The sequence below is a fragment of the Heptranchias perlo genome, chromosome 18 (genome assembly GCF_035084215.1).
Source record: "Heptranchias perlo isolate sHepPer1 chromosome 18, sHepPer1.hap1, whole genome shotgun sequence".
NCBI lineage: Eukaryota > Metazoa > Chordata > Chondrichthyes > Hexanchiformes > Hexanchidae > Heptranchias > Heptranchias perlo.
The window spans coordinates 33,985,033-33,999,308 of NC_090342.1; the positions used below are offsets into that span (position 1 = coordinate 33,985,033).

At 43.7% G+C, this 14,276-nt stretch overlaps 1 protein-coding gene across 1 annotated transcript in view; it reads left to right on the forward strand.

Moving 5' to 3' along the window:
* slc23a4 (solute carrier family 23 member 4) overlaps positions 1–14,276 on the forward strand; it is a 140,567-nt gene that overhangs the window by 20,850 nt on the left and 105,441 nt on the right. Inside the window, exons 4-6 of the mRNA XM_067999140.1 lie at positions 1,440–1,550; positions 3,374–3,517; positions 6,489–6,646. Of these exons, the coding sequence (XP_067855241.1) occupies positions 1,440–1,550; positions 3,374–3,517; positions 6,489–6,646 (413 nt within the window). The remainder of the gene's footprint in view (positions 1–1,439; positions 1,551–3,373; positions 3,518–6,488; positions 6,647–14,276) is intronic.

A 14,276-nucleotide genomic window follows, 5' to 3' on the forward strand; every position in this document is an offset into this window, starting at 1 on the left:
GTCCTGGAGCTGCAACAAGGTGACACCAGACAGCCAGGGGCATCAGTGGTCCTTGGTTATACTGTGGTATCTCAGGGCTGCTGAGTCCTGAGACGATTCTTCAGCAGCCTTTGTCACCACTGCAGGTGTGTGGGCAGTTCGGGTCCTGTACCTTGCTACCAACATCAGCAGGCATCTGAGGAGGCTGGCTCGAAAAGTAACACGAGCTGTCATCTGGAGAGAAGATAGCTTCATGAAGGTGGATTCTAGGCACATCACTTGTGCTAGGTCCTGGATCTGAGTACTGACTGATCAGTGGGAGGCCAGACCTGATGGTATCTATTAGATCCTACACACTCTGAGACACCAACACAAAAACAAAACTTACAATAAGCTGATGCGCCTTTCCCACAGCTCTGTATAGTGCAATATCAGGGTACAATTTAGAGAAAAGTAACCATCTGGCATTCTAAGGCTTTTGCAATTGGTCTCTTGATATCAGTGTTATTTGATAGGAAGAAGACATATACAAGACTCGAAGTAAGTCACTCTTTTGCTGCCCCTGAACCTTCTATGAAAAGCAACCATTAAGCTGCCATTTTCCTGCTTTAATGTAAAAGCTGTTTACAGCATTGCCCCTGTACCTTCAGGGAAAAAACCTTCATAGAGCCAACTTCTCTCTGACTTAGCACAGAATCAGTTCCCAGTTAAGTACTGATGTTTTAGTCAGAATCACTTGTTATTCAGAGCCTCAGGGAGCTGGCACCTTCCCGGGTTAGCAAAGTATTATAGGCATGTCCATGTGATGTATACACATTTATTCAGTGGCAAGTGTGGATTTGGAGCATTATTTCATCACCAATTTGTCCAGATGATATATAGAAACATGTACGACAATGCCAGCTTATTCCTGTGCTCGGGTTCTGCAGATGCACGACCGGAAGGAAGGTAGCAAGGGCAATAGCAATGGAGCAATGACTAACAGACTGGGGGGGGGACACGGTGTACAAATTTCATGCTGCTACCAACATCCCAGATATATTGGAGTAGATTTTCAACTTCCCGCCAAGGTGTAAAACTGGCGTTGTGGATCCACTGCCCATTATAAAAACCACCGAATTTCCATTTCCACCCGAGTTGTGTTGAAAATCTGCCCTGTTTTCTCTGAACCTCTCCATCTGAATTTCTGCTATGTTGTCACACTCCCAGAGTTTGTGTGTAGCAGGCTACTTTTATAATCGTAGTAATGTCACATTACTGCCCTGTACAGTAAACAGTTAATTTTTATTTTGCATTATGAAAGGACGGGAGTGGTTTATATGTTTCATGTGAGTGTGGTTGTATAGCAGGTTTAATTTATTACAGTGGGCTGGGTACTTATGAGCTGGAGCTTTGTTCGAATCAGCAAGATTCAATGATTAATCTGACTATATTATTAGTTTATTTGTTTGCTCTGTTAGGGCTGTACTTTCTCAGGCTATTACTGGGAATCTCAGTCATTCCTTTCACTTGCCTGTACTCTCACAGGAATGATGGTCTTCATCTACAGACCTATAGACAGTAAACTTTTTGTAAGCAGTTAGCTCCTGAGGTGGAAGGATATTAAAAAAAGAAGCTTTGGCATAGAAATTTCAGTCTCGTCCTGTGTGACTCCTTGAGCCTATCTGGGATTAAATGCTTGCTGTCTGGTCCTTCTGAAAAAATTGCCTGTGAGCAAATTCTATTATACACCTGAATTGCTATGACTTCAGAAAATGAACCCAATGGGCTGGATAATTATGGCTGTGCAGTAAGTATCCATTTGTTTTCTGAGATAATAAGTTGTTTTTTATATTGTGATACAAAGAAGCTCCATTCAATATTAACAAACAATAAAAAAATCTGTGTACTAACTGATGCAATGTTCACTCATGTCTCACTTGTACTACTGAAAAATTATTTATTTGCTGGCTACTAGGGTTATTCAGCTCATTTTCTTTTTCTTATAGTGTGAGAATCTGTCCATTTAAAGTATTTTTCTCTTTGATCCTTTCTCTGCGACCCTGCTGTATACACTATCCACGCTTAGAATCATAGAGAGGTTACAGCACGGAAGGAGGCCATTCAGCCCATCGAGTCCACGCTGGCTCAATGCAAGAGCAATCCAGCTAGTCCCATTCCCCTGCCCTATCCCTGTAGCCCTTAAGGAGGCCGGAAGGTTTTCTGGTATGTGCCAAACCTTGAATGTGCCATCTCGATTCCTAATAAATTTATGAAACAAAGTGGTGGTTGCTCTTAGCTGAATCCAGCCACATGTGCATCCTTCACATACCAGCAGTCAAATCAAAGACCTTGCTTAATGTCGTCTTGCAACTACAGGCACACAAGGGAAGTTTGGTTTTTCCTCTTCTGTTCAATGTCCAGGGAAAGTAGATGCAGTTCCTATCACAGCATTTTTTTTTGTAGTCATGGAGATGATCAGGGATGTAATTGTTCTGTAGATCATGCCATCGTGCATGCTTTTGTTAACAAAGCTCTTTCTGTGTCTTGTACTGCACTTTATCTGATGGCAGTTCCCATGTTCCATGGTGTTGAAGGCTCTAGTCTCCTAGATAGATTTTCTTTCAGCTCCCCCGGTGAGTCGGCTTGTATGTACAGTCTTCCGGCTTGTACTGAGCCATATCTATCAGGGAGCTTTCATGTTCAATCTCTAGTAATGCTGAATTTGATGATTTTAGCCAGGGCAACATAAGGATGCTACCATTGGTTTCAGTGCCACTGGGCTGGTGAGTGGAAAAAAAGGCAAGATTACTGCTCACAATTGCTATCCAATGAATAGTGCTTGAAAGTGAGTGTGTGCAGTGTGAGGATAAGAATGGGCTCAGGTGTACTGCACTCTACCATTTAAAAGCCCTTTCAGACTGATTGCCTAGATTCATACATGGGAATGGTTTCTTGGGCAAGGTACCAAGGACAACTGACACTGAAACTGTAACCCATCGTGAGTCAATTCCTTCAGGGTAGCAGGGAAGAAAATTGGAGGGGGTGGGGGGGGGGTCATTCCCTGAAATTATTTTACTTTGTTATTTCAATTAGGCACAGAATATCAGAGTGCCTTATTTGTGCCACACAAATAATGTTTGCACCAGTAACTGAATTAAATCTAAAATTAAGTACTTGGCACTTCTACAGTCAACCTGATCCCTGAACCAAATGCTGACACACCCTAAATATCTTACTCAGCTGATTTGCATGATCTTTTTGCATGTTGTTCAATTCCTTTTCTGTCAAAAATAAATGGCAACAGGTTTAATACTGATTAAAAAGTAAGTGAAACAAATAGTTATAATGCAGAACACTCTTAAAATAATTCCAGTTGCTCTGCAGGGACATTCATTTATTTATTATTATTTAGAATGAAGATGGAGGCATTCATTACATCAGCATACCGGAGAAGAAGGGCAGCAAACTTTCTTCACCTAAGGAGAATAGAAACAAGATGGCATATTGTGTCACAGATGTTCCTCCCTGGTATTTATGCATACTTCTTGGCATTCAGGTAAGAGACAGAGGGCGCGATATTGGGCCGTGTAGCGCCCATCTTGGTACAGGAGTTACCAAGCAAGTGCAAATACCGAACGCCGGAAGCATGTAAAGTGAGGAGAAAATGGATAAAATCAGTGTGCAACACTGATTTAAAGTGATAGACATCATTTTGGGACTTAACGCTCAACTCACGCACAGTCTTAAGCCTGACCCCCCACCAGTGCTATTAAAAGGGACTATGCAAGGTTTACAGGTTTGTGGCTGGATTATTGCTTCTGGCTGCTGAGACATTTGTAACTGTTTTTGGAGGTCTCCTATACTTGAATACTAGGTCTAGGGGACATAGCCTAACGTTTAGAGCCAGGACGTGCAGGAGTGAAGTTAGGAAATGCTTCTACATGCAAAGGGTGGGAGAAGTTTGGAATGCTCTTCTGCAAACGGCAGTTGATGCTAGCTCAATTGTGAATGTTAAATCTGAGATTGATAGATTTCTATGAATCAAGGGTATTAAGGGATATGGGGCTAAGGCGGGTATATGGAGTTAGGTCACAGGTCCACCATGATCCCATTGAATGGCAGAACAGGCTCGAGGGGCTAAATGCCACTGTCACTTGCTGCCTTCTGATAGGCACCACCTTCTCCTGCAAGAAAGCAGGACATGTGTCAGGGTGATATGCCTATCATGGCTGAATAGCTGCCAGTGATGTGGCCTGTGAGTCGCGGGTGGGCGTGTTGAAACAGTGGTAATGTGTAAGGGTGAGAGGAAGCATCTGATTGGAAGAGTTGAGTACTGTTGGAAAGAGTTTGTTGGTAGGTGGGTGATGTGGTGTGTAGTGATTGGAGCAGCAGATGTGGCTAGTGGTGTAGTTGGTAGGAGACACCATTTGACAGTTGACCTCACTCACCTTGACTACTCATGTCAAAGCACTGAACCTCTTCCTGCACTGCATCCATGTTCATGGTGCTGTGCGCCTGGCATTGACTTCGTTCCCCGCTGCCTCCCACTGCCTTTTGGATATATGTCTGGAGGGCCTCTTGCCCCTCCCTCCGTGGATATAGGATGTCCCTCCTTCTGTCCACCTCGTGCACCAAGGCCTCTAGAGCATCAGCAGAGAACCTTGGTGTATGCACTCTCTCTAGCCTGGTACCAACTCAGATCGGCAGATTGGTGAGGTCTGGCGTGCAGATTGGAGGATGTAGGATTTAGTAATGCGCAACCTTTATTCAATGTTTTAACATAACTCATTAGTTTGTAAACATAGGGACGGGAGCTGCATCTGTGTTTTGCATGTGCGAAGTCTGATCTCCGTTCAGACTCCATGCAGACAGCAGACTGTTATTTTCAGCAAATAACAGGTACCAACCTGCCTTTAAGAGATTTTTAAGAACCAGCTGCCTATAAGAGATTGGGGCTCCCCCTGTTGGTGGAAAGTGCAAATTGCATTGAATCCTCATGTCAGTGCTGATTTGGAACGCTGCTTGAAGATAAGTCCTCAGGCCTAACAAAAGTCTCGTCCTGTCTGCGCAGGGGCAATAGTGGATTGCACTTCCCCTGCCCAATAATAGGCCATATCCAATTTCTCCCCCAGAGAGAGAGACAATGAGAGAGACAAAACAAAGAAAAAACATGTGCATTTATATAGTACCTTCTATGTCCTTAGGCGTACCATGGCTGCAGTGTGTACCATCCACAGGATGCATTCCAGCAACTTGCCAAGGCTTCTCTGGCAATACCTCCCAAACCCGCAAACTCCACCACTTAGAAGGACAAGGGCAGCAGGTGCATGGGAACACCATCACCTCCAAGTTCCCCTCCAAGTCACGCATCATCCTGACTTGGGCATATATCGCCATTCTATTATTGTTGCTGGGTGAAAATCCTAGAACTCCCTACCCAACAGGATTGTGGGAGCATCTTCACCACATGAACTGCAGTGGTTCAAGAAGAAGGCCCACCACCACCTTCTCTAGAGATTGGTAATAAATGCCAGCCTTGCCAGCGATGCCCACATCCCAAGAATGAATTGTAAAACAGGATGTCCCAAAGTACTTCACAACAAATAAATTACTTTTGAAATATAGTTACTGTTGTTATGGAGATAAACGCATTAGCTCACAGCTAAATCCAACAAAGAGCTTATGAAATAACGATCAGCTAATGTTTTCAGTTGAGGAATAACTGTTGGCCAGGACACCCGAAGAACTCCTCTGCTCTTCAAGTAATGCCATGGGATCTTTTACATTAATTTAAACAGATGGGGCCTCAGTTTAAAGTCTCATCCAAAAGACAGCACCTCCAACAATGTAGCACTCCCTCAGTACTGTACTGAAGTGTAATCCTCAATTATATGCTCATGTCCAAGGTGGGACACTGAAAGAGAGTAAAACAAACAGTGGAAAATAAAGAAAGGGAAAAGGAAAGAAAAATGCAGAGGAGAGACAATATCAGCTGGCTGTTCAATCATAGGGGCAGCACAGCCAAGTCTAATCTGCCCTCACTTAATATTTAAACACAAACGCCTGGAATTTCTATGGGGTTTCTCCCAACCTCATGCCATAACTTTGGTGGTAGATTAGTGGAAACTGTGCAAAAATACCATATATAGCTATTTCCCCCAATCTTCCATCAAAGTTATGGTTGGAGATTAGCAGAAAATCTCCTTCAGCCAGGGACACTAGATAGCGATCAGGAGCAGCTACCCGTGCTAAATTTCCCCTCTCTATGCTGGCATTTTGGAGAAAGGGCATAAGGATAGAAGAAGGGCATATTGTCCACAAGTGATGCTGTGACATTTTACAATGTGTAACGACAAATAGTGGAAATAAAGGTTTGCCTTATAAATCTTACAGGCAACAATACTAACACTGGAAAGAGCAAAGTACAAGAAGGAAGGAAAAGGCAACAAATCACACATCGTTAGCAATTTTTAAGAAACTCGTGAATGAACCTGATTAAATTCTGTTTGTAATAACCTTTTCTCCAGCATTATCTGACTGCTTTGGGTGGGATTGTAGCCATCCCCCTCCTTCTGTCTCGGGAGCTCTGCTTACAACATGACCACATCACCCAAAGCCTCCTCATTAGCACCATGTTCTTTGTGTCGGGAATCTGCACGCTACTTCAAGTTCTTCTTGGGGTCAGGTAAGACAGCAAAGTATTTTAATCTTCAATCTGTACCAAACAATCAAAGATAATTTTTGTCTAATTCCTCTGCACAGCTTCCAGAATACATGGCCAATCAGACTTAGACTTTCAGAATACAGTCAAGATTCTTTGAGAACACTTTTAAAATATCCAATGCCAAGCAATTTAATATTCTTTGTCAGTGCTGGGGTACTTTTGCTCTTGGCACGCAATATCGACAATCATTTCCAGTCAGGCATCAGGTACAGTACCAGCAAGATACAAAGGGAGCATTACTTTGCACCTAACCCAATCTATAGTTGACCTGGGGATGGTTACTGTACATCTAATCTGCGCTGAAGTGGTAGTGGGCGTGCTTGATTTTGGGAATCATATTGCTGCTTGGCATTGATTTTGAAATTTGTGAATTTCTTGTGGTATTGCTTATGGTAAGTCAGAGAATGTGATGCTGTAGAAGAGAAGGAATATTATACCACGTAAAATACAATGGGACTGATTTTTGTCTCCTCACTACCTCATTTGCATTGGAAAATGGGGTGGTAGTGATTGGGAAATGGAGCAGAATTTAGTCCTACCCATTTTACGCTGGTTTCAGAGGCCACCCAATTTTCTGGAGGTGGAGTGGGGGGAGGGGAGGGGGTGGGGGTGGTTGTTGGTGCACAGAGCTCCCATCTAATGCAGGCAGGAGTTACCTTTACATATTTAAAAGGAGGCATGGAAGGACACCCTGCCATTTTCCAGCCTGCAGGCATCCTGGATGCTGATTCCCCATATGCCCACGGCAGCAAGGAGACCTCAGGCAGACTAGTAGGTGAGATGGCCTTTAAATATCCTGCAGGCTGTCTAGGAAAGTATTTCAGGCCTTTTAAAGGCCCTTCTTGTAATTTTGTTTATATTTCAGCTGGCACTTAGATGTTCCTGAGCCTTTGAGCCAGTTGTTCTTAATTATCTATTTTTTGGCTCTCTTTTACCAGAGAACTTAACAATTGAGATCCTCCGAGCTATTGTGCTCAGAGGAAGTGTACCTCTGGAAAGATGCCAGTTAGATTGGCCTGTCTAAGTAGTGCTCTGTGCTCTCTCGCCAGCACCTACATCCCCCCACATCTACAGAGTGATGACAAGAGCAGCAACGCCGTGGGAACAACATCACCTCCAAGTCACAAGCCATCCTGACTTGAACATTTATTGCTGTTATTTCATTGTCGCCGGGTTAATATCTTGGAATTCCCACCATCATGGGATCACCATGACCAAAAACACTACAGCGGTTCAAGAATGCCCATCGCCACCTTCTCAAGGCAACTAGGAATGGGCAATAAATGCAGCCTTGCCAGCATTGCCCACATCCTGGGAACAAAGACCAAACACAACTTGCTTTGGCAGACATTGTGCTGATGGATAGTTGTCTTGCCAATTCAGACTGAGCCAGGAGACCCCCGCTGACATCACCATGAGATGTGATGCCTGATTAACCATCCTGCTGGATGGTTCTTCAGAAGCACCACAATCACAGCATACCATGATACTGCATGAAAGAAGACATGCCAGTGTAATCAGGAGACAACACTGCCTGTTTGGCCGCATCTGCCAAGATGCCACTAGCCATTTCTACAGGACCTGGCATACCTTGCTTAGTGAACCTGTCTTCTCAGGGTCTGGGTCAGCAGAGGGGCAGATGCTGAACAATGCCATTTGCTGTAAGGGCACATGTGACTACCATTCAGCATAGAGTTTGCATATCTACAGTGATAATAATTATCAGCTGCAGCCTCAAACTTGGCTGCATCTTCTTGCAGTTATGCAGCAGTGCTGATTTATGGGTTGATGTTTTGGTGTGGCAAAGAGGAAATCCCACCTCGCAGGCATCTCATGCAGCACCACTTTGACTGCAGCAGCCATCAGAGAGGAGATTGCGCTATCAGTTGTCTGCAGTTCCTTTTCATTTATCTTGGCCTGCCACTTCTTAATCCCCTGCCACTTCTTAATCCCCTGCCACTTCTGAATCCCCTGCCACTTCGTAATTTTTTTGCAAAACTTTCTTTGTATATAATTGCAAATTTCTCTTTCTTTTTACTCTCCTTTGCCAAAACCATCCACTATCCCAGGATGATCCTGAATAACCAAGCCAAACCTCCTCCCAGGCTGCCCCCTACCCTAGCACTGAACTTGCGTCTTTTTTTTAAGTTTTCCTCCATCTCCCCTCAAGCCTTCTCCGAGCTCATCTTATCCATGAGACCCACCTCCTGCTCCTTTGACTTCATTCCCACTAAACTTCTAACCATCCAACTTCCCTTCTTGGACCCTATGCTAGCTGATATTGTAAATGGTTCCCTCTTTTTAGGATTTTATTCCTGCCTGCCCAAACATGCTCCCCTATGTCAAAGGGGTATGCCCATAGCAGGGAACTCCCTGGAGTTTCTTTGGCCACAGCCCGGGATCTGTTAGACAGCCCAGGTAAATGCAAGCACACCAGCCCCCTGGCTGGTGGAATTGGAACCCACCTGGGAGTCCAGGCCTGAGTATTAGCCTAGACACCTAAAGATAAAAGGCAGGCAGAATTTAGAAATCGTCCCCCATTATCAGGGGCCTCAAAGGCCCCACCAAAAGTTGAGGCTGCAAGGATCTATTCAAGCAGTGGGCCTCTGCTACAATACCTGTGGCGCCCCCCACCCCCCGCCCCGGGTTCTGGCGAGCAAAGGAGGTCTGCCCATAGTGTTGCATGCGCCTGCTAGCTTTAGATAAAATAGGGAACCTCTCCCAATCCGGTGGGGTCAGCAGCAGAGGTCGCCCGTGGGCCAACCCCAGCACTTATGCCGGGATCAAAATATTCTGGGCCCTTCTATAAAATAAAATTTCGAAAAATAAACATTAACATGTAGGGGTAAATTTTAACCCCGAAGAATGAGTGGGATGGGGGTGGGTGGGTGGGCAGTGAAAACTGTCAGTTTTGGGAGCAACATAAGAACATAAGAAATAGGAGCAGGAGTAGGCCAATCGGCCCCTCGAGCCTGTTCCGCCATTCAATAAGATCTTGGCTGATCTGATCCGAACCTCAAATCTAAATTCATGTCCAATTTCCTGCCCGCTCCCCGTAACCCCTAATTCCTTTTACTTCTAGGAAACTGTCTATTTCTGTTTTAAATTTATTTAATGATGGAGCTTCCACAGCTTCCTGGGGCAGCAAATTCCACAGACCTACTACCCTCTGAGTGAAGAAGTTTCCCCTCATCTCAGTTTTGAAAGAGCAGCCCCTTATTCTAAGATTATGCCCCCTAGTTCTAGTTTCACCCATCCTTGGGAACATCCTTACTGCATCCACCCGATCAAGCCCCTTCACAATCTTATATGTTTCAATAAGATCGCCTCTCATTCTTCTGAACTCCAATGAGTAGAGTCCCAATCTACTCAACCTCTCCTCATATGTCCGCCGCCTCATCCCCGGGATTAACCGAGTACTTCTTTGTACTGCCTCGAGAGCAAGTATGTCTTTTCTTAAGTATGGACACCAAAACTGTATGCAGTATTCCAGGTGCGGTCTCACCAATACCTTATATAACTGCAGCAATACCTCCCTGTTTTTATATTCTATCACCCTAGCAATAAAAGCCAACATTCCGTTGGCCTTCTTGATCACCTGCATATTAACTTTTTGATTTTCTTGCACAAGGACCCCCAGATCCCTTTGTACTGCAGTACTTTCCAGTTTCTTGCCATTAAGATAATAACTTGCTCTCTGATTTTTCCTGCCAAAGTGCATAACCTCACATTTTCCAATATTGTATTGCATCTGCCAAATCTCCGCCCACTCACCCAGCCTGTCTATATCCCCTTGTAGGTTTTTTATGTCCTCCTCACTCTCTACTTTCCCTCCCATCTTTGTATCATCTGCAAACTTTGATATGTTACACTCGGTCCCCTCCTCCAAATCGTTAATATAGATTGTAAAGAGTTGGGGACCCAGCACCGACCCCTGCGGAACACCACTGGCTACTGGTTGCCAGTCCGAGAATGAACCATTTATCCCAACTCTCTGCTTCCTGTTAGATAACCAATCCTCCACCCATGCCAGAATATTACCCCCAATCCAGTGATTCTTTATCTTGAGCAATAATCTTTTATGTGGCACCTTGTCGAATGCCTTCTGGAAGTCTAAATACACTACGTCCACTGGTTCCCCTTTATCCACCCTGTACGTTATGTCCTCAAAGAACTCGAGCAAATTTGTCAGACATGACTTCCCCTTCGTAAAGCCATGCTGACTTTGACCTATTAAATTATGTTTATCCAAATGTTCCAATACTGTCTCCTTAATAATAGACTCCAAAATTTTACCCACCACAGATGTTAGGCTAACTGGTCTATAATTTCCAGCCTTCTGCCTACTACCCTTTTTAAATAACGGTGTTACATTAGCAGTTTTCCAATCTGCCGGGACCTTTGCCGAGTCGAGAGAATTTTGGAAAATTATTACCAAAGCATCCACAATCCCTACTGCCACTTCCCTCAAGACCCTAGGATGTAAGCCATCAGGTCCAGGGGATTTATCCACCTTGAGTCCCATTAATTTAGTGAGTACCAATTCCTTAGTGATTTTAATCGTATTTAGCTCCTCCCCCCCAGAGCCCCCTGTTTGTCCAGTGTTGGGATATTCTTAGTGTCCTCTACCATAAAGACTGAAACAAAATATTTATTCAGCATTTTTGCCATCTCCATGTTTCCCACCATTAATTTCCCGGTCTCATCCTCTAAAGGACCTACGTTTGCCTTAGCCACCCTTTTTCTTTTTATATAACTGTAGAAACTCTTGCTATCTGTTTTTATATTTTTTGCTAATTTCTTTTCATAATCTAACTTCCCTTTCTTAATCAATCCTTTAGTTACTTTTTGCTGTCTTTTGAAGACTTCCCAATCTTCTATCCTCCCACTAAGTTTGGCTACCTTATATGTCCTTGTTTTTAATTGGATACTATCCTTAATTTCTTTACTTAGCCACGGATGGCTGTCATTTCTTTTACACCCTTTTTTCCTCAGTGGAATATATTTCTTTTGAAAGTTGTAAAATAACTCCTTGAATGAACACCGCTGCTCATGTACCGTCTTACCCTTTAATCTATTTTCCCAGTCCACTTTAATCAATTCTGCTCTCATACCATCATAGTCTCCTTTATTCAAGCTCAGTACGCTTGTTTGAGAACCAACCTTCTCAGCCTCTAATTGGATATGGGATGTAACCATGTTATGGTCACTCATTCCAAGGGGATCCTTAACTAGGACATTATTAATTAATCCTGGCTCATTACACAGGACCAGGTCCAAGGTTGCTTGCCCCCTTGTAGGATCAGTTACATACTGCTCAAGAAATCCATCCCTAATACACTCAATAAACTCTTCCTCAAGGCTGCCCTGCCCAATTTGATTTGTCCAGTTAATATGATAGTTAAAATCCGCCATAATTATAGCTGTTCCCTTATTACATGCCCCGACTATTTCCTGATTAATACTTCTTCCAGCAGAGTTGCAACTATTAGGAGGCCTATATACTACGCCCATGAGTGTTTTTCCCCTTATTATTCCTTATCTCTACCCAAACTGTTTCATTATCCTGATCCTTTGTCCCAATATCATTTCTCTGTATTACAGTGATTCCTTCCTTTATTAACATAGCCACCCCATCTCCCCTTCCTTCCTGCCTGTCCTTCCTGATTGTTAAATACCCTGGCATATTTAATTCCCAGTCGTTGTCACCCTGCAGCCATGTTTCTGTAATGGCCACAAGATCATACCCATACGTAGTTATTTGTGCTGTTAAAGACCGCATCCCGGCTACAACCCACTGACCTCCGCATTTAAAACTGGCGGGACAATATTTAAAAGGCCAATTGAGGTACTTAAACTACTTAAAGATGCTAAATTTTTGTGGTTTCAACTATACAAGCCATTTAAACTGATTCTGAATGTGTCCCCATGGCCTCTGAAACACACCATGGAAACAAAGCGAGTTGCAGCCAGCAGCCATTTGGACCATTCTCTTTCTCTATCTCTTTCGTCATCCAGGAAGCTCTGGCTTCAGTTGCCCTACCCTTCCCCCTCATGGGAACATACTTAGACTGTACCCAAACCATCTCCTCTTTAAAGACCACCCATTGTTCAATTACAGTTTTGTCTGCCAATCTTTGATTCCAATTTACCCAGGCCGGATCCGTTCTCATCCCTCTGAAATTGGTCCTCCTCCAATTGTGGAGATGCCGGTGATGGACTGGGGTGGACAAATGTAAGGAATCTTACAACACCAGGTTATAGTCCAACAGACTATAACCTGGTGTTGTAAGATTCCTTACATTTCTCCTCCAATTGAGTATTTTTACTCTAGATTGCTCCTTGTCCTTTTCCATAACTAATCTAAACCTTATGATATTATGATCACTGTTCCCCCACTGACACTTGCTCCACTTGGCCCACCTCATTCCCCAGAACCAGATCCAGCAATGCCTCCTTCCTCGTTGGGCCGGAAACGTACTGGTCAAGAAAGTTGTCCTGAACACACTTCAAAAATTCCTCCCCCTCTTTGCAATTACTATCCCATTCTATATTAGGATAGTTGAAGGCTCCATTATCACTACTCTATGGTTTTTGTAATCCACCTCGCTCTGTAATTTCCCTGCAAATTTGCTCCTCTATATCCTTCCCACTAGTTTGTGGCCTATAGGATACACCCAGTAGTGCAATGGCACCTCTATTGTTTCTTATCTCTAACCAAACAGATTATGTCCTTGACCCCTCCAGGACATCCTTGACTTAAATGAAGGGACTGAGTGTAACGTATCCAAGTTTGCTGACAATACAAAGGTAGGTGGGAAACTAAGCTGTGAGGAGGACACACAGAGTCTGCAAATGGATGTAGACAGGCTAAGTGAGTGTGCAAAAAGCTGGCAGATGGAGTATAATGTGGGGATATGTGAAGTTATTCACTTTGGTAGGAAGACTAGAAAAGCAGAATATTTTTTAAATGGTGAGAAACTATTAAATTGTGGTGTTCAGAGAGACTTGAGTGTCCTCGTACAAGAAACACAGAAAGTTAGCATGCAGGTACAGCAAATAATTAGGAAGGCAAATGGCATGTTGGCCTTTATTGCAAGGGGGTTGAAGTACAAGAGTAAGGAAGTCTTCCTACAATTGTGCAGGGTTTTGGTGAGCCCTCACCTGGAGTACTGTGCACAGTTTTGGTCTCCTTATCTAAGGAAGGATATACTTGCCTTAGAGGCGGTGCAACAAAAGTTCACTAGATTAATTCCTGGGATGAGAGGATTGTCCTATGAGGAGAAATTGAGTAAAATGGGTCTATACTCTCTGGAGTTTAGAAGAATGAGAGGTGATCTCATTGAAACATATAAGATTCTGAGGGTACTTGACAGGATAGATGCTGAGAGGTTGTTTCCCCTGGCTGAAGAGTCCAGAACTGGGGACGTGGTCTCAGAATAAGGGGTTGACCATTTAAGACTGAGTTGAGGAGGAATTTCTTCACTCAGGGGGTTGTGAATCTTTGGAATTCTCTACCCCAGGGGGCTGTGGATGCTGAGTCATTGAGTATATTCAAGGCTGAGATAGATAGATGTTTGGATTCTAGGGG